Below are 19714 nucleotides of genomic sequence, written 5' to 3' on the forward strand. Positions count from 1 at the left end.
AACACTGCTGCACAGCGCCAGGAATTGCTCAACCTGCATGCTGCTCGTTGTAACAGAGGCGAGCGTGACGGCTAACGAATACGTCACACTTGTAGACGACGCGATGATGTAATCGCAACTGATGACCGATGACGCCTTCAGAGCTATCTGGGTGGGAAAGGCGCTAATGTCAGCGATGGAAAGAGCGATGAGGAGCATGTGCATCAACCAAGAATTTGAAGCGAAAGTCGCAGACTGTGTGGGAGTGCTAACAGAAACAGTTCTTTATTGTTCGTTTTTTTAGTTTTTTATTCTTTTTCTCTTTCCAATTAAGTGAAAATGAGATCCACCCAATTGTAGCAAATGCTACAAAGGAAACCAATATGGTTCCTCGAAAGAAAAGCCCCGCAGTTAAAGAAAAATTCATCCTGGTCCGGGACTCGAACCCGGCCCCACCACTTTTTCGGAGCAGCCGCTCTTCCATCTGAGCTAACCAGGTGGCTAGCAGATGGCAGGGCGAAGTCGAATTTGTCAACAACTCAGCAGCAAAGACAAGAGTTTGACGTAATAGTTCTGTGGAAACGCGCAAGGTGGGGAGAAGTAATTAACAACGGGAAAACGAAACATCCACCCATTCGTAGCACTTGCTACAAAGGAAAGTCACATGGGCTCCTCGAAAAAAAAAAACCGTCGCATCCCCTTCAATGGTACAGGGTAGCCAACCGAAGATATCTTCTGGTTCACCTGCCTGTTTTACCTCTGTTTTTGTGCGCATCTCTCTCTGGACGGCAAGCAAGGCAACAGCCGCATTCGACAAACCGCAGCTTTACCTTGCGTAGTTCCCCCGTTACGCCGGGGAGCCATACCCTGAAACTCGGCATAATAACGTCGCCTGCACTTGCACATTCTGCCAGACGAAATGCGCACACATATAACAGTGTCCTATTTATCTAATTCAAAAGTACATGTTGCTGGGCTAGTCGCTTCATATTGCCGAGGAGACCGCAAATATGATCCCTTTGGCGCAAACTAGAAAGGACAGAAGGGTACAAGAGGAGCACTCCCTTATTCCCTCCCATCCTTTTTTCTTTGCGCCGAAGCGATCATATTAATCGCCTATACTCAGAATTATTTCACTAAGTCCTGCTTGAGTTCTTGTTCGATACAGGTTAGCTTTACCTGAAGTAAAACTCTTGCTTGGGCTAGTTGGTTCATGCTTGAAGTAGTAAAGGCAAGGCGCAGAAGACCAGGACTTAGGAAGAACACAAACGACAAGACCGGCGCCACTCACAACTAAGTTTATTTTCGCAACAAGCCTGCCTTATGTAGGTCATTCACGCCGAGTCACGCACAAAACTTTAGAAGTAAAAAACAGCAATCTATCGACCATTCAGGAATGTTATCTGCACAGCTATCGAAAGAGCAAACAAGAACCACACGTGGATCAGCACAGGAGGCAATTGATCTAGTACAGTCTTTTTCCAATCCAACGGGGACAAAAAACCAGACATAAAAAGTACCGTCTGCACTTCACTACCAACCAATCTATCCACAACATAATACACTTCGAATGCCTAAGGCCCAGTCAGTGATAAAAGCCGCATGACTATGGGAATAATGACCAACGAATAACACGGGAATAACATGAAAAATGCGTCTAAGTACATTGTCTGCGTCAAAACTAAAATCTCTAATAGTCACTCACCTAAAAATTGATAAAACATGTGACCGCGCGAAAAACGAACCACGCGACAAACAATGAAATGGACACAGTGATGAACGATAAAGGTGTAAGAACAGCGTCTGCGCCAAAAAAAAACAACAGAAGCTTAAGAGCCACTAGAAAATCGTCAACAAAATAAAAACTCCGCGGTGGTTGCTCAGTGGCTATGGTGTTGGGCTGCTGAGCATGAGGTAGCGGGATCGAATCGCGGCCACGGCGGCCGCATATCGATGGGGGCGAAATGCGAAAACACCCGTGTGCTTAGATTTAGGTGCACCGTAAAGAACCCCAGGTGGCCAAAATTTCCGGAGTCCTCCACTACGGCGTGCCTCATAATCAGAAAGTGGTTTTGGCACGTAAAACCCCAAATATTATTATAAAATAAAAACTAGTCAAATAAGAGGAAGACAGACGGTAAAACAAATGAAATCACGCTAACAATTGGCCTAATTGAAGCCTTCTAAAAAAGTCGTCTCCTTGTCACTAAGCATAATGGACGCATGAAAAACAGACGCCTTCATATAGTCATATATATATATATATATATATATATATATATATATATATATATATATATATATATGTATATATATATATATATAGTCTATATATATATATCTATAGTTCATATATAGTCGTTGCACTTGAGCGCTAAAGCTACTTGACAACGATGCAACGATGCAACGGTGCAACGACTACAACAGGCAGGCTTCCCGCCATGTCTGATTTCAGCTGTCTGCGAAACGATGCTCCAAAAACTAAAGCACCCGCCTCCTATCAGGGAGCCAGTTTCACGCAGTTTTGTTGCAGTAATTCCGTACCTTCATAAGTTATCGCACAACATTAAGAAAGTGGCAAGTAGGCATAACGTTCAGGTTGTTTTCTCCACGAGGTCGCGGGATCGAATCCCGGCCACGGCGGTCGCATTTCGGTGGGGGCGAAATGCGCAAACACCCGTGTACTTAGATTTAGGTGCACGTTAAAGAACCCCAGGTGGTCGAAATTTCCGGAGTCCTCCACTACGGCGTGCCTCATAATCAGAAAGTGGTTTTGGCACGTAAAACCACATAATTAAATTATTTAGGTTGTTTTCTCCGCGCCTTGCAAGCTGTCTAAGCTTTGTGCCATGAACAGACAGAAACGCCCGGCCTGTTCAATCCAGCATCAGAAGACGTTCACTGAAATCAGGACACGTGTAGTCTACCAAATCCCCCTAAGCTGTGGTCGCAGCTATATCGGACAAACAGGTCGATGTTTCAATGAGCGTGCAATGGAACATTGTCGTAATATGCGCAACAAGGAAGGGAGTTTCCTTGCAGAGCATTGCAGAGACTGCTCTAATTGCCGCCCTCAGTTTGACAAAACTAAATTTTTGAAGTATGGATAACACAGGTATGAGCGGGAAATTGTGGAAGCCTTTTTCATCAAAAAGAGGGAAACGCATGCGTCAGCAGGCCGTCCATTATGCTTAGTGACAAGGAGACGACTTTTTTAGAAGGTTTCATTTAGGCCAATTGTTAGAGTGATTTCATTTGTTTTACCGTCTTTCTTCCTCTTATTTACCTAGTTTTTATTTTATAATAATATTTGGGGTTTTACGTGCCAAAACCACTTTCTGAATATGAGGCACGCCGTAGTGGAGGACTCCGGAAATTGTGACCACCTGGAGTTCTTTACCGTGCACCTAAATCTAAGCACACGGGTGTTTTCGCATTTCGCCCCCATCGATATGCGGCCGCCGTGGCCGCGATTCGATCCCGCTACCTCATGCTCAGCAGCCCAACACCATAGCCACTGAGCAACCACCGCGGAGTTTTTATTTTGTTGACGATTTTCTAGTGGCTCTTAAGCTTCTGTTGCTTTTTTTTGGCGCAGACGCTGTTCTTACACCTTTATCGTTCATCACTGTGTCCATTTCATTGTTTGTCGCGTGGTTCGTTTTTCGCGCGGTCACATGTTTTATCAATTTTTAGGTGAGTGACTATTAGAGATTTTAGTTTTGACGCAGACAATGTACTTAGACGCATTTTTCATGTTATTCCCGTGTTATTCGTTGGTCATTATTCCCATAGTCATGCGGCTTTTATCACTGACTGGGCCTTAGGCATTCGAAGTGTATTATGTTGTGGATAGATTGGTTGGTAGTGAAGTGCAGACGGTACTTTTTATGTCTGGTTTTTTGTCCCCGTTGGATTGGAAAAAGACTGTACTAGATCAATTGCCTCCTGTGCTGATCCACGTGTGGTTCTTGTTTGCTCTTTCGATAGCTGTGCAGATAACATTCCTGAATGGTCGATAGATTGCTGTTTTTTACTTCTAAAGTTTTGTGCGTGACTCGGCGTGAATGACCTACATAAGGCAGGGTTGTTGCGAAAATAAACTTAGTTGTGAGTGGCGCCGGTCTTGTCGTTTGTGTTCTTCTTCCTAAGTCCTGGTCTTTTGCGCCTTGCCTTTAGTACTTCTAGCTTTACCTGAGCATCCTTAGCCTGCTCTAATGTGAGCGGTGGGGTGCGCCATTTTTACAACGAAGCAAGTTGTATGATGAATTTTTTTTCGGCCCCTAGCACTTCGCTGTATTAACTTTCGACACTATAGGCCTCGAAATATTTGAGCTTTTTCAGCTGGCGGGCAGCCCGGCAGGCATTTTTTTTTTCGCCTACAATAAATGCGTTACATTGTTTCCAGAAAATATCTATTTCAAAGTTCTGCTCCACTGTTCCGGATTCATGCAAAGTTTCTCAGAGATAGCTTACAAGCTATACTGAATAGGTGGTGTCTAAAACCGGACGTATATGGCGTGTTTTCGGCTCCCACAATCGCGTCCGGTGCCTTCAACCAGCAAAAGCATAGCCTGTAAGACACGCAATAAATATTCAGAGGTCGCCACCCTATAAACCCTGATTTTGGACACCACCTATAGGACGCCAAAAATTTTAAGCTACTGTGAATTGTGCCAAGACAACCACAACATGAATACAGAATTTCTGATAACGTTTGAAAAGGTCGTTTTCGTGTTTCACGTGTCTGCGACAGTCATGCTGGAATTAATGTACCGCATTCGCTGGCCGATCCTCCGACAAGCTGGAAGAACTGCTGCGCTATCTTCAAGTGCTCCCGCTGCGATGAAGAAAGAAAGAAAAGTTGAAGTGATATTACGCTAATTCCACATTCTACAAATCTATAAATTTATCTAAAGAACAACGCCAACTACACACCCCCCCTTCTACATCTTTCTTCTTTCCTCAAATATTAACGATATCCCCTAGTTACTTATGGTGCGTAGCTATAAGCACACGGGACTCCTTTCAGTCACTAAAATGCAAATGCCATGACTGCGTGTCGCACGTTCAAATAATAAAGTAGTTCGTTTTGTACACTCGAACGTAATGAAAGACAAGAAAAGTTCTCCCCGGGAGTCAAATTCGATTTGTTTATCATTTCTTAGATTTCAGATATACTTTGCAAAGCCATTTTGTAGCACAACGCTTACCATACCCGCTAGAAGAGGAATTCTTCCAAGCTATATTAAAATCAAAATCAAAAGGCGTCCATTTCTGCAACAAGGTTATAGGCTTCAATGCTTGAGAGCATTGTAGCCGTTTTTTTTTTTTCATTTTAGAGAACCTCGAGGATTACACTTCGTTAGGAAGTAAAAATGAGAGCCACAAAATTTCACATTTCCAGCGTGCTGGGGCCCGAATCAGTAAAACCAAAACACACCATGTAGGGCGTCTCAAGGTGACATCGTCGCAGCACAATTAGCGCAAAAATAAAAATAAAATAACAGAGGAAAATTCAAACTTCTGCAGTGGCTTTCGAGTACCCTGAAATCATGCATAACAAGGAATTAATATTTAGTCGTGTACGTTGTCTGTAAATTATGGCAGCCTTTGTTATTTGCATCTGGTTAGGTGTGTTCTATATCTTTCTCTTCTGAAAAAAAAAATCTGTGTCTATTTTGGTTGTCGTCCAAGGAATGTAGATGCCACCTTTTTCCTGTAAGCTCCTTCGTTCGCTGAACAGCTTTCTTTTAAACATTGACTTTTCCCATGAACGTTTGCTGTTTTTTTTCCCTTTTTGGTAACACCTCGGATGCCTTATCTCCGCGTAACGGGTCATTTTAGACAGTGGAAATGTGTTGCTTTTCAACTTGAACTAATAATCTTGTTGAGGTAGTGCCGTGAAGACACATGTTTGGCAATGATATGCATCGGTGACGCACGACACCACATTCGTAAAAATCAAAACAAAAGACGTTTCGCGAAAAGCGAGCAGTTTATTTGCACTGACCATGCTCAACTGCCAAAATATATCTATCCCTATTATTGAATGTACAAATTCTGTAACTAGTGCTTAGCGCGTATCACCGAAACAAGCATCTATTAATCCCCTTGCCCCGCGTAGGGTAGTGAACCGGACGCGCGTCTTCTCGATATCCGTACGTTTCCTTCTTTTTTTCCCCCTGCTCTTCAACAGCAGTACCTTTTGCCTCATCGCAAGCAATCTTTTAATTCGCTTCTGCACGAAATATCTTTTATTACTTTATTATTAATTTTGCACTTTATCAGTGCCCTATTTGTCGCGGCAAAACAAAGTAAGCGGAAATAATTTCTTGTGTGTAGCAAGCCTAATTAAATCGTGAAATATCGGAAAAAAGTTCATACTATCATCTCAGAAATTATCCCCACGGTGCAATTTTGAGTGGTGCTATACAAGCACGCTATGCCTGTGTGGAAACAGAAGGCTCACAAAGAAATGCCATTTAATTATTAAACAGATGACTGCGTTGATGTCTGCGTTTATAGGTATATGCCTGATGGCGCTAGTCCAGTCTCTTCTTCCACCACGGGCCTCTATGAGTACTGTCCACTACATACCCCCTCCCCCTCCCTACCCCCCCCCCCCCCCCCCCCCCCGCGATGAAGGCACTGACATTGAGCGCTTTCAGTTGCGGAAATGGCACTGCCAGAGTCTAGGTGAGCTGACTTCAAGTGGTCAATGGAAATTGTCTCTTTACGTCCGTTGACAAGAACTGTGAAAAACTTGGAGTGACGCTTGAGGACTTTGAAGGAACCGTCGCAGGGAGCTTGTAAACGAGCGCGAGTTGCGTCGCGATGGATAAATACTTGACTGCTATGAAGCAAAGATGGGCTCGTGTAAATATTTATGCGGTGGTTACGAAGCGACTGTGGTATAACAGTGGCCATTGCAATGCGAAGGCGGTCGGCGTAGGATTCTAGGTCAGCAGGTGACAGTTCCGAGGCGAGGAACTCACCGGGTACGCGAAGTATCGTGCAAAAAACGAGTCCTGCTGACGAACACTGTGCCTCCACTTTCAGAGCTGTGCGAAGACCTAGTAGAACTAAAAACCGGCGTTCAGTCCACTAAATCATGGAGTGATGGGCACGAAGTGCTGCTTTTAGTTGACGATGGAAGCGTTCTACCATGCCATTAGAACTTAGGTGATACGCTGTCGTTCGTAGGTGCGTTACACCCAGAAGATGGGAGAGAGCTTGAAAGAGGGACGAGTCAAATTGCTTCCTCTGTCTGTCGTTATGGTGTGTGGTACGCAGTAGCGAGAAATCCAGGCATTTAAGGTGGCCTGGGCTACGGAATCTGCAGTAATGTGAGAGAGTGGCATTACTTCAGGCCAGCATGTGAAGTGGTTGATACAGGTAAATATGTATAATGGTTCGAGGACGGTGATAGCGGACCATCTATATCGATGTGAACGTAGGCGAAACGAACATCTGGTGGCGGAAAAGGACCATTCGCGCTCATAGTGCGTCGACTGACGTTGGCCACACTGGCACTGTATGCATTCCCGAGCACAGCAACGGACGTCAGCGTTCATACGCGGCCACAGATAAGCGGGAAGTGACCAGACGTTGTGTGGCACGTACTCCAGGGTGCGATAAGGAGTGTAGTGCGTCAAAAACATGCTGCCGAAATTGCTGTGGAACGTACGGCCGAGGATGACCCGTAGACATGTCGCAGATAACCATGACATTGCAGCAACGCAGTAAGATATCTTCGAAGCGCAGAGAATCCTTGGCAGTCTAGAGTGTTTAAAGTTCATGGTCAGTTAGTTGAGCTGTAGCGAGGCGGACGAAGCCAAGGCCCGAGCGATTTACTTGGCTCGCATTTATATGAACCCGTGAGAGAGCGTCATCGATGGAATTATCGGCACCACTGATGTGCCGAATATTAGTAGTGAATTAGGAAATGCATTTAGGCTGGCAAATTTCGCGGGGAGCGTGCGAGGAGCTATTGGAGGTAATAGCATAAATGAGCAGATTGTGGTCGGTAAGAATAAAGAGCTGACGCCCTTCGAGATTGTGATGGAAGCAGCCCACTGCGAGATAGAGTCCTAGCAATTCGCGATCAAAATGCTGTAGTGCGTTTCTTACGGTGTCAGCTTCCTTCAAAAGAAAGATGTAGGCTGCCATGTTCTTCAAACCAGTTCTTGAAACAGGGCGCTGGCAGCTATGTCAGAGGCCTCTAATATAACGGACATTGGAACGTCTGATTGCTGGTGTGCCAGTGGAGTAGTGGTAGCAAGGGCGTCCTTGGCAGTGATAAAAGCAGATTCAGCAGCATTAGTTCACGATATAGGCGTGCTAGCTCGTGGTGTGGCAGAGAGCAGAATGTGCAGAGACTGCAAAGTTGACGCACAACGAGGAATGACACGGCGATAGTAATTGATGAGGCCCAGAAATGCCCGTAATTCCTTGGCGGAAGACTGACGTGAGAAATCTTTAATGGCTTGAACACGGGATCGGATGGGTTGGATGCCAAGTTCGTCTACTCGATGGCCCAGGAAATCGAGAGAAGAAGCGCCAAACTTCAGCATGTTTACAACCAGGCCATATTGACGGAGGCGTTCAAACGCCTTACGTAGGTCTCATTCGTGTTCCGCAGCCGAGCGAATGAATACAAGAATGTCGTCTAAATAGACGAAGCAACAAGTCAGGCCACGGAGCACTAGATCGACGAATCGTTGAAATGTTTGAGTGGAGTTATGGAGGCCGAATGGCATGCGCACGTATTCAAGCATGCCAAAATGGGCAATGATTGCGGTTTCAGGAATGTCGGAAGGCTCGACAGGAATCTGATGGTAGGCTTTTACTAGATTAACCTTGCTAAATATGCAGCACCCATCAAACGATGCGGTGAAATCGTGGATGTGAGGTACAGGGTACCTATCGGGAATCGTCACTTTGTTTAAGGCGCGCTATAATCACCCCACGGTCACCAACCACCCGTCTTCTTGGGCGCCGTGTGTAAAGCAGATAACCAAGTGCTAGCGGAAGGACGAACGATGCCCAAGTCGAGCATGCGTTCGAATTATTGCTTAGCAATTTTCACAGGGTCTGGTGCTAAGTGGCGAGGTCGGGCATATACTAGTGGTCCTTTAGTCACAATGTGGTACGCGACGTTGTGCACTATTGGGCGATCTGGCGAGGGCGGTTCGAAAAGCTCTGGAAATTCCAGCAGGATGGTGGACCACGGTTTCGGTACCTGGGTGCGTGCTTGTACGAGGCGCAAAGCTTGTGCAGACGTGGTGATACCTTGTACTGACAGGTTAAGAAGTCTAGAAGCGGCAGTTGCGAAGGTCGACGACAAGGTTAAACTTGCACAGAAAATCAACGCCGATGATCGGCCCGCGGACGTCTCCGACGGTAAATAGCCATGGGAAAGGGCGTCACAGACCTAGATCAAGAGTGACAGATTTCTGGCCTTACGTTTTAATGTGGGAACCGTTGACGGCAGTGAGAAATTACGTGTCATGGTGATGTCTTCTGCCGGCTTGAAAAGTAGGGGGAATTACACAAATTTCCTCGCCAGTGTCTACAACATTTTCGTGACGCGGAAGGTGACGTCGAGCGGACGGCTTGATGTAGAGCCAGCAGCACTAGAAGTCGTCAGTGACTAGCCCGACCGTTTCCCGGGAAGTTGCAAGGTAGACGGCACCGCCGTGCGCGAGTGCCATACCTGGCGCGATACCAATAAATAAAGCAAGACGGAGGGCGTGACACGTTTTGGCCATGCGAGTGATGCCGCTGCTGATGGTTATTCGTCCGAAAGCGTAAGGCAGCCAACTGGCTAGTTAGCTCCTCTACTTGCGCAGCAAGGTGCCTGCTCGAACTGTTGGGCTCGTAAAAGTGCTGCTGTAACTGGGTTGTGGGGCAACGGGTGCATTACTACGGTAAACAATGGATATCACAGGATGAATATAATCCATAATCTGGTCTGCCTTTGTCGCTAAGGCCTTGACAGACGTCGTAGTAGGTGAGGCACATAAAATCATGCGTACCTGGTTCCGTAGATGCTAGAAGAGCTCCTGAAGGATTTTCGAGTCTGTTGGTGATGGGCTGGTTCCCAGAAGTTGTGTCATGCGGCGAAGCAGCTCAGTCGGTTTTCGGTCAAGTTCATCCGATGAGAGGAGCTGTTGAATCCGTATCAACTCAGAGTCGGTGGTGCGCCGTAGTAACTCCCACTTAAGGGTATCCTACTGATCATCAGGCGGAGGAGCTAGCAAAATGTCGCGGACCAAAGTTGCAGTGGTCGGGTTAAGCGCACTCATGACGTTGTCGTACTTAACCGCCTGAGATGTCACTCGGTGACGGCGAAAGTGCGCCTCGATGTGGACGAACTAGAGTTCACAATCCGAGGGCCATAAATCGGGAAGCTTCAGTACGACAAAGGAAGACGTTCCGCTGTGTTCAAGATGTCGTTGTTCGGCGGCCACTTCCATGGCGTCGAGAAGAGACTTGGTAGACGCGTATACAGTTGTCATGTAGTATCACGTCCGGGTCACCAACTTGTAGGAACAGAAGGTCCACAAATAATTGCCATTCATTTATCAGGTCACTGCGTTGACGTCACTGCTACCATCGTCGAGCCTATATGCCAGATGGCGCTATTTCAGTCTCTTCTTCTTCTACCATGGGGCTCTATGAGTATTGTCAACTACACCTGAATGCAGTGCTACAAGAAAAACACTCTTTACCAGTGGCCATATTCAGACAGCTTTTTGTTCCTGCGAGCTGTGCGCTATTCGTCGTTCGCCTTCGTTAAATAAAATGGCCAATACGACGGTGTGTTTGCTCTAGTCCTAAGAGGAATAGTTGCAGCCTAGAAACTGCTTCAAGAACACAGGTCCAAACTCAGTTCCCATCACTTACGCTACTACGTGGAAGGTGTAAAAATTCTGTGCAGATTAATGCAAATCCGAGCAACTCATACATCAAGGACAGCGAAGCAACATAAGCGATCTTCGCTTCGAAAGTAATATGGGTCTGTATTGCAACTTGCCAATAGATACCCGAGATTTGGCATACGCTTCATTAAATCAGTTGGAACTCCTTCGCTACACGACAGCCTTTAGAAAAAGAAGATTTGTCTCCCAACTGACTGTAGTATGAAGCTATACAGAGAAAACACAGACTGGTTTGCCAGAAAGGAAGCCTCGAAGTTGAACAAAAATTTGCCATAGCCCGGAGGACCGAACGCGGAACCTCCACCCTGCGGGCTCCAGCTGAGCTGGCTTGCCACCAGGGTCTGCTCAAACACTTCACTACTACATTAAAACTTAGCACTCTTACAGGCTCTGCTATAGCGGACGCGTGTTCCCGCATTCTCGCACCGGCACAGCAGAAGACGGCTGAGCGTTCCACCGACCTGGTCACACAGTTGCTTCGGGGCTCCACCGCAAGCTCCGTTGCTGGCGTTAGTTAGACATCTGATACCGGCCACAAGGTGCCTACCCCACTTACACTAGGCAAGAGAAGAGAGACGATGCAATTACGTTTCACTTACGTACAGGTGCTTTGAGTGCGTTACCAAAGTATTGCGTGCAAAAATATGTTCCACGTCCCTTCTGTGGATCATCACAGAAATAAAGTCAGCTCTGCATAGGAAACCAAATAACGAACGTATTACTCAAGGATTCTATTCCTCTAATTTCATTCATTAGTTAAACGTCTCGCCGAATTAATGGTAGCTGTAAACATGGTACCGCTGCATCGTCAAAATCAGTGAAGAGGAGAAAAAGAAGTAAAAAGCAAGAATAATCCTCACTTAGCACGCTCACAAATAGCCAAATTTTCTATATAAGAAGTCTATATAAATGAACAATCTAACAGCTCGTCACAGCTAAACGTTATTATATCCTTATCTAACGGTGTCCATAAGATGAAGTATCCGCAATAAGAAGAAATAGAGGGCAAAGGAGAATAAACAAGTTGAAATGCATGCATCTGCGCCAGCTGCTTATTTGAATTTTGAGGATATCTTATATCGCATGACTTACCATTCGTATTACATAATTGTAGCAGGTAGAGTGATAACGCGATAACCAAAGGTGATAAAGGTGCTAACTCAAAAGCGAAACAACATAGCGCTACTCTGATGGCATCAGTGCTGAAATTTTGCTACATTTTGCAGTGACCGGCTAGAGTATAGAATAGTATAGATTATTAAATCCATCATTTCGAATTTCTTTGCACAACCATGAGTCCCAAGCAGAGCGACAGGGGAAGTCGCTCAGATTACCAAAATAACTGGGAAGCTCAAAAACCTCGAGTACTAGCCCAATTCCAGCGACTGAGTAGGCAAGCAAGCTAGTACATCGATCTAGCCAGCGAACTAAATCACAGTGCAGTTAGGCAGTTTGTTCCGGAGCTAACTCATCAGTGCTTAATCGACACGTAGTAAAGTTCGATACCTTTGTTCTTGAACCGGCCGTTTTTCTACAGGACCTTGCAGTCTTACTTCTTTGTGTGAAATAACTAGTCCTCTGTCGGTGAAACAGTCAACAACTACAATAACGCTGATAAACGCGCGAAAAAAATGACGCGGTAATTGTTGTATATGTGGTTTCGGTTCCGGTTTGGGGATCACCTGCCGCCAGAGGCACCAGTGTCGCTATGTGTATATATATGACTGTATGTGGCAATAAACCGGGGGATTGTTTGGTTGCTAGCAGTTCGTGTAGTTGGGCGGCACCCGCCGCTACAACATTGGCGGCGAGGATGAGATCATTTCGGGGGGCGTGACTTTCGCCGCTTGCTTTCCGGCGCCATGGGCATTTCTGGACTCGCGCCAGAAATGCCCATGGATATACTCGTGCGGCACCGTGGGTTCCAGGTCCTTGATCAGATTGTGCGCCTCCTGGATGTTGTCTGAACGAAGCAGGGATACATTCACGGCTTGTCTCGCCTGTGTGGTGCATTACGAGTGCAAATCCGTTACAATTCATTAAGTGTCCTTAACCCCGTCTACCTTGTCGAAACGTTGGCCTGAGGCGTTCCTTGTTCGATTTCGGTTGATTACAAGCAGTCGTTAAACGCAAATAAATACCTGCCCTGTATTGAAATTCACTTATAGTTTTTTTTTTTTTGCTGTAGCATGAGCTTATAATCGGTTTCCTAACGGCAGAACTTCTCTAATGTAAAGCGAAAGACTTGATTGTGAACAAGAAATGGTCTAGTCTCGCAGACTCAATGTGGGCTTTTCTATGCTTGCGGCGCTTTGCTCGCGTGATGGAAACGCAATGTTAATTTATTAAAATATGCCTTTAAAATAGCTGCAGCTGTGTCGCAGGTCACCAAGCCAAGTCACGATGAATTGCTGTATATGTAGGTATAGCACGAAACACCGAAGCCAACAAAACGCCTCGAGAAGAACATCATTCCGCTCCTGTCAAGCCAACTCAACTCGTAAGAGCTGATGCTTACATCAGAACAAATCAAATAAGTAAATCTATGGCACAAGTTTACCAATGTGACGTTAATTCTATCAAAATGATTGTGTACAGAATTGGCCCCCGTGTACAGTTTCATGGTGCTGGCCGTTACATTGACTCTCTCATTCGTCGTGTCAGGTTAGAAGTGACGCATAGAATTAGCTTTTTGCGTCGTATACGTCGTTCAGCAATACTTTCTTTCATTAGCGGTCATTCACGGAAGAACGTAGAAGACTTTCAATTAAGCTGTCCTAAGTTGCAACAGCAAAGATGTGCTTTGAAGATTTGGAAAGATGTGGCTTGATCAATGTCATTCCGGCATAGAAAAGTTGCTTCGGCCATGGCATTACGCATCATTACAACGATTAGCTCAGAAAGCCGAACCTTCTTTAGTGGAAATTATATTTTATCTATGCATTAACACTTTCTATATGTTTATCTGTTATACTTATGCAGTGGCATTCTGTGTGGCTTATAGACTGATTTGTGCGCTGTTTTTTTTTTTATATTGGCTCTTGTTGTTTAAGCATGTTTCCGAAATGTGCTTTATTGCCTGACCGTTTGTATGTTTATTTTTTGGATCACCTCACGTTGTCATCCTTCGCTCCCTGAACAACATTTTTGGGAAAGAAGCCGGAGAAGCAGCAGTGCGCAACATTTCTGATTTCATCAGAATAAATCACTCCCAAGGGTATACGCCCACCTGCGCGAGTGTAGTTGATTAATCCTTCTTCGCCATCCCGTTTTCCTGCTGCTTCGGCTACATCAAGATACTAACTAGCCTGACTCAATTTCCGTTTGCTATTGAGCATGCGCGTCTCCCTCACCCTGCTTGAGGTAGTAGATGACGAGGTTGAGACGCGCCTCGGGAATGGCCCCCACCAGGCCGGGCAGCCCCTGAAGCGCGCCCTCGCCCCCTCGGAAAACAACCTGCGAGGCCCAACACATCTTTTTTTTTTTCGGCATTCAGAAGGAAAGAAGAGCACTGTTGCCGGAACGGGTACCGCGTTGACCAAGCTTAAGAACGTTTCAACGCAGGCCTCCCAAAACTCAGACGTTTATCCACATTTATTAAGGCTAAACAAAATTCATCCGACGCTCTCCCCGGATACTTGCTCTGGTGTGGCGATAGACCGACATTATACCACCTCTCCTGTGAGTGGACTAAAAAACCGGAAAACCTAGCGTACTTCGTAGGGAATAAGATCAATTCTAACCCGGAGCAGTGGGAGGCACAATTCGACAGCTCGGACACAGAGGTGCAGCTAGCACTTCTGGATCAATTTCGGCGGGCTGCTAAAGCTAGGCTAAAGCCACCCATAATACTCCACGCCCCGTTTCCCTCCTCCCCCCCTTTTTTGCTAATAAAGCTCTTGTTTCTTTTTATCTCTGTTTCTTTCCCCGTTGGCTGGTCTTGAAGTACCTACCGATAAGTGTGCATCAAGAAAACACACAATTAGTTTAGATTTATAAAATGTTATAAAAGAACTCTAGTTTTGTTTACTTTCCTGTAATACTGTGATTACTAAGCGAGAAAATAATGGTCAAAGTTTCACTTTTGAATTTCATGCCGAAAAACGAGGGCCGGCACATCAATGCATTTTTCGGCCGCTTAGGTTCAGTAACCATCCTTTAAACTTCCTGAGTTCAGTCATGAGCTATTTTAAAATACAGTGTGCTTCATTTCTTTTAACGCAAGAATTTGACTAGGTGCTAGAATACGGCGTCAATCTCCATGTCACGAATGTCTGGTGCTGAAATTGCAAGGCGGCTTCACAACCCGTGTTTTGTTATTGTGTCTTTGCTGGCTTACCACGTGTTTTCTAGCGTCAACAGTGGCTGTTTTTGGCATTTCGAAGGGGAACCTATACACACATGTCAAAACGTACTTCCTTTTAATGTCCCTTTAACAACAGCTATCGGCATGACAATTATGTTATCAGCGCGCCAATTTCGGACAATACTTGCGTAACAAAGTTATCGTGAATACGAACTATAGCTGATGTACCCCCTTAACTGCAACTGCCTGCACAGCCATTGTCAAGGCTGTCTCGCCATCGGGGCTGAAAACAGCGAATACCCTTTCAAGTCACGAGCTCACCCTCTTCGCATTGAGAATGTCAACATTGGCTGCCGATGGCCCGGCATGTGCATAAAGGATATCAAAAAGAAGCTAGTTTAACAAGACTGAAATTTGCTGGGCGGAACCGAACCCACGTCACAAGAACTCCTCAACGGCAGCAAGCAGCCTGACGCTTTAGCAGGCTCTGCCACAGAGGAATTGGATATGCGCTGCTGTTAAACAAACCTGACGCCAACTTAGCTCACCGAGTATGTGCAGCTGGGTGTGCGGCAAGCGAGGGAACAATCCTCAGCGTTTGTAGGCATCGGCCAATCATGCTTCTCGTCTCGGAGGCCCCGCGGGGACTTCTCGTCAGCGCCACTCGACGGCACAGAGCGTCCGGAAAGACGCGCGGCGACCGGAAGGAGCCCGGTTGCCGCGTGACGCGTTTCTGCGCGTGCGCACGAACCGGTGCGCCATGCATTTTGGAGGCTTTGCAGCGTCGCTGCTTGATGGCGCCGAGTGTTCTCAGGGAAGCGCGAAAGAGGCGTCCCGCTGCAGTACACGCCTCATACATAGCTCGTTTCGACGGGGGCAGTACGTTGTGTCGATATATATTGATTGAGGGCTAAACGCATTAACGTCGACAGTCATCTCAATTGGAGAGTTCTCAACAATTTTTTTTATGGCCATTACTCCATAGACTACCCAATGACCCAAGTTGGCGGGAAAACGATCAGAGACATTGAAAGGCAGGCAGACAGACACAGGAAAGTGCGTGAAGTATACTAGGGATGCAAATCAAATTAAAAATTCACGCAGAAGCCATCTTACGATAGATGTCGACGCTAATGCGATTAACATTGAAACCTCGTTGTGATGCAACGTTGCACCACCGCCGCAACCCGGCGTGAATGAGGCTTGTATGCAGCTGGTCTCGTCTTTCTTGCTTCTTTTCTGGAGATGCTGTGCCATCTGGTGGCTCCGCCGCAGGGTCCTCGTGTGCGGCACATGTGAATATGCAGGATATTTTTAAGTTTTATGAAACTTTCAGAGATAGTCTGTTGCAGGAAGCATAATTCTAGTCCTTGAGCTGGATTAACCGAGAGGCGGGCATCGAAACACACGTTGAACTAATTAAGAAAACTCCGCTAATTAACTTTGAAATAATACCTCTAGGGCACATATTTGCAATTTACGAATTGTAGGCGCTGAATTTGCAAGGCTTATCCACTCGGAAGGAATTTTCAGAACGACGCCAGTTTGGAGACATGCGCAATCAAACTTACGGAAAGAATGCGCGGTTGCTCCATTAACTATTTAAGAAAACCCTCTTTTATACATGGAAGCACAAAAGTAACTGGTTGAACGCCCATGTATTTCGTTGCACACTCTGGTAAATATTATCTCCAAACTAGTGTCTGCCGAGATATTCATTTCAAGTGGATGAGTCTCGCAAGCTAACCGGTTACAATTCGTAAATTGCAACATGTGCCGTAAATTAACAATTCGGAAGTTAATTTGTGGAGTTTCTTTAAGTAGTTGAACATGTGTTTCGATTTAGCGTACTAGTAATGTCCCCCTCTTCGAATATTGTTCGCCACAGGGAATTTTTAAAAATTCCATAAAACTTAAAAGTCATCACCCTAAAGAAACCGCCTGAATATATGTGACGCGGAATCAGTTACACTGGACATCGAAGAAATTGTGAACGTTTCTTTGGTTGTCATTGAAGCACGGCACATACCCACCGGCATGTTACTGAGGTTCATTGAAAAGCGGCACTTACCCGCGGGCCCATACTCAGCGACCCAGTCGACGTCGAAGACGTTCATTCAAGAACATATATACCGGGCGCTCCACGTAATTTTAGCCAAATGTTAAAAATATGCAAATGCCATGTAGGTAGACAGAACGAAGGTAATGTTGTAGGCCGTCGCTTGGCCTCGAGCCTCGACGGCAAACGACATCACTTTGGTTCTGTCGCGAGGCAATTTTTGTGTATATTCGCGGGCGTCTTTCACGCTCGAAAAAAACGCTTTTATGTAGCACCTATTGAGCAACAGAAAGCACTATCGGGAGTTTCTCATGTACCTCTACAATTATCTCTATGACACTTTTCACATGGTGATAATATTTGATGTCTATAATTCATTAGGACTAATTATGTAATTAGGTGGAATTAAAAAAGAATCTGAGTACCTCCAAGCGACGGCAGGCAACATTGCCTTTGTTTTGTCCTCCTACGTTGCGTTTGTATATACTTTAAAGTTTGGCTAAAGTTAAGTGAGACGCCCTGTATGACCAGTAGCACGTAACCGGTTAAGACGTTCATTTAAGTTCGGCATGTAACCAGTTGCACATTGCTGCCAGTTGATAAGTTGGCATCAATGATGTTCACTGAACAGCGGCAGATACCGAGTGCCACACACCCAGGATTAGTGCCACATACAGCGTTTGAAACCAACCGTCGGAACAACCAAAGTGGCTCCTACGGCTAGTTTCGAATCCTGTTCCCTCCACACTGCGGCGCGATGCGCTACCAATTGGTCCACGGACTAAACCACGGAATATACCCAGTGACTCAAGTTGGTGGGGAAATTGTTACAGACTTAAGACAGTTTTAGTTTCACGCACGTAGAAACGATACGTACGTGAAGATCTTGCGGAATCGAAATGCGCTTGCGCCGAACGACGGGATCCGCGTCGCGTCTCACGCACGCACGCGAAGTCTGCGCTCTTGCGTTTCGCGCCTCACGTTCGTGACGGGCTCTGCGAGCTGCCGGGCAGAGAACTCAGCTCAAGCTAGCACGGACGAGGTGCGAGAATTATGCATTGGCTCCGATTCCTGCCCGAAATAGGCTGTAGTAGTGTTCATGTCTGACCACAGAGGTCCCGCCGTGGCTTCTTAGTGGCTATGGTGGTGGGTGGCTAAGCACGAGGTCACTGGATAAAATCTCCTCCACGACGACCGCATTTCGATGGGGCTGAAATGCGAAACACCCGTGTACTTAGATTTAGGTGCACGTTAAAGAACCCCAGGTGGTCCAAATTTCCAGAGTCCCCCACTGCGGCGTGCTTGATAATCAGATCGCGGTTTTGGCACGTAAAACCCCACAATTATTTTTTTTTCGCCAACCGAGGGTAGCAGTAGACATTCGAAAGCAACGACCTATACGTTTGCCAGCCTTCCATCAACAGACTGTTTCTTACGCTATCCTATAAGCGCCCCGCGCATGCGGAGTGTAACGCACAAATAACTCGCACATTTGCGGGCGGAAAGCGTCTACGTAAGTGAAACAAACTGTTTATTGATAGGCAGACAGACAGAATAACACTACGGAAAATGCATGAAATACTTTAAGAATGCTAATGACATTAATAAAGGTGTCATTAGGACCACTGGGTATGCCCCACAGGGTATGTGCCCCTGGGGTTTCTGGGTATGTTCCAAAGGGTATGCGCAACTAGGGTCAGCAGGTAAGCGATCACTAGGATAATGATGATTGTGATACTGCTAATCGCGATGAGTGCGATAATAATGACTGGAACGGTGTTGACGATGATTATGATGGTGATGTTTATTACTGATAACAAAAACTTGGAAGTCCATTCAACCCCTAGTGGACGTCGATCAAACGTTGTCGCTCCAGCACGGCTCTCGCAATAAATCACGCGCTTCGTACACCTCATCATCAGCTCCAACTCACCCAGGAAGATGGACGAGGAGCAGCAGAACTCTGCTGAATCGGCGACCTAGCCGGCACACAACCACTTAACGGTGTAGTCCGCCATAGCTTAAACATCACAACGGGGGCTGCACATCCTGGATGTGAATGGAAGCAGGCTGCGCGAGCGAATGAAAAGAGTAATCCGGTAGGCTGTACTGGGGACGCAGCCGCAGTGTGGCACGTGAAATGCCTTCTACGTGCTACAGAGGATGTACGGGCACTAGGCTACATAAATGGCGCTACCAAATTATGATTATTCCCGTATTAGAGAGCCTACAAGCTTAACATATTACATATCTAGTTGGGGTATTATGGTCTCATCTCACAATCATGCTCGCTCCCTATTCGTAGTGAGCCCGCCAGGAGGTTCTATAGCCGATCAACCTGTCAAATTTCTGCAACAAATTGCACGCTTCTAAGCCCTGTAACTCCCGACTAGCACAGGTTTGAGTTTGATGGATTATACCGAC

General features: G+C 46.1%; 1 protein-coding gene across 1 annotated transcript in view; it reads right to left on the bottom strand.

The window, feature by feature from the left end:
• LOC126519834 (intraflagellar transport protein 56-like) overlaps window positions 1-19714 on the bottom strand; it is a 160914-nt gene that overhangs the window by 38783 nt on the left and 102417 nt on the right. Inside the window, 4 exon segments of the mRNA XM_072285704.1 lie at window positions 4756-4819; window positions 6145-6169; window positions 12804-12888; window positions 14279-14381. Coding sequence (XP_072141805.1) covers window positions 4756-4819; window positions 6145-6169; window positions 12804-12888; window positions 14279-14381 — 277 coding nt within the window.

Source organism: Dermacentor andersoni, unplaced genomic scaffold (assembly GCF_023375885.2).
Source record: "Dermacentor andersoni unplaced genomic scaffold, qqDerAnde1_hic_scaffold ctg00000039.1, whole genome shotgun sequence".
NCBI lineage: Eukaryota > Metazoa > Arthropoda > Arachnida > Ixodida > Ixodidae > Dermacentor > Dermacentor andersoni.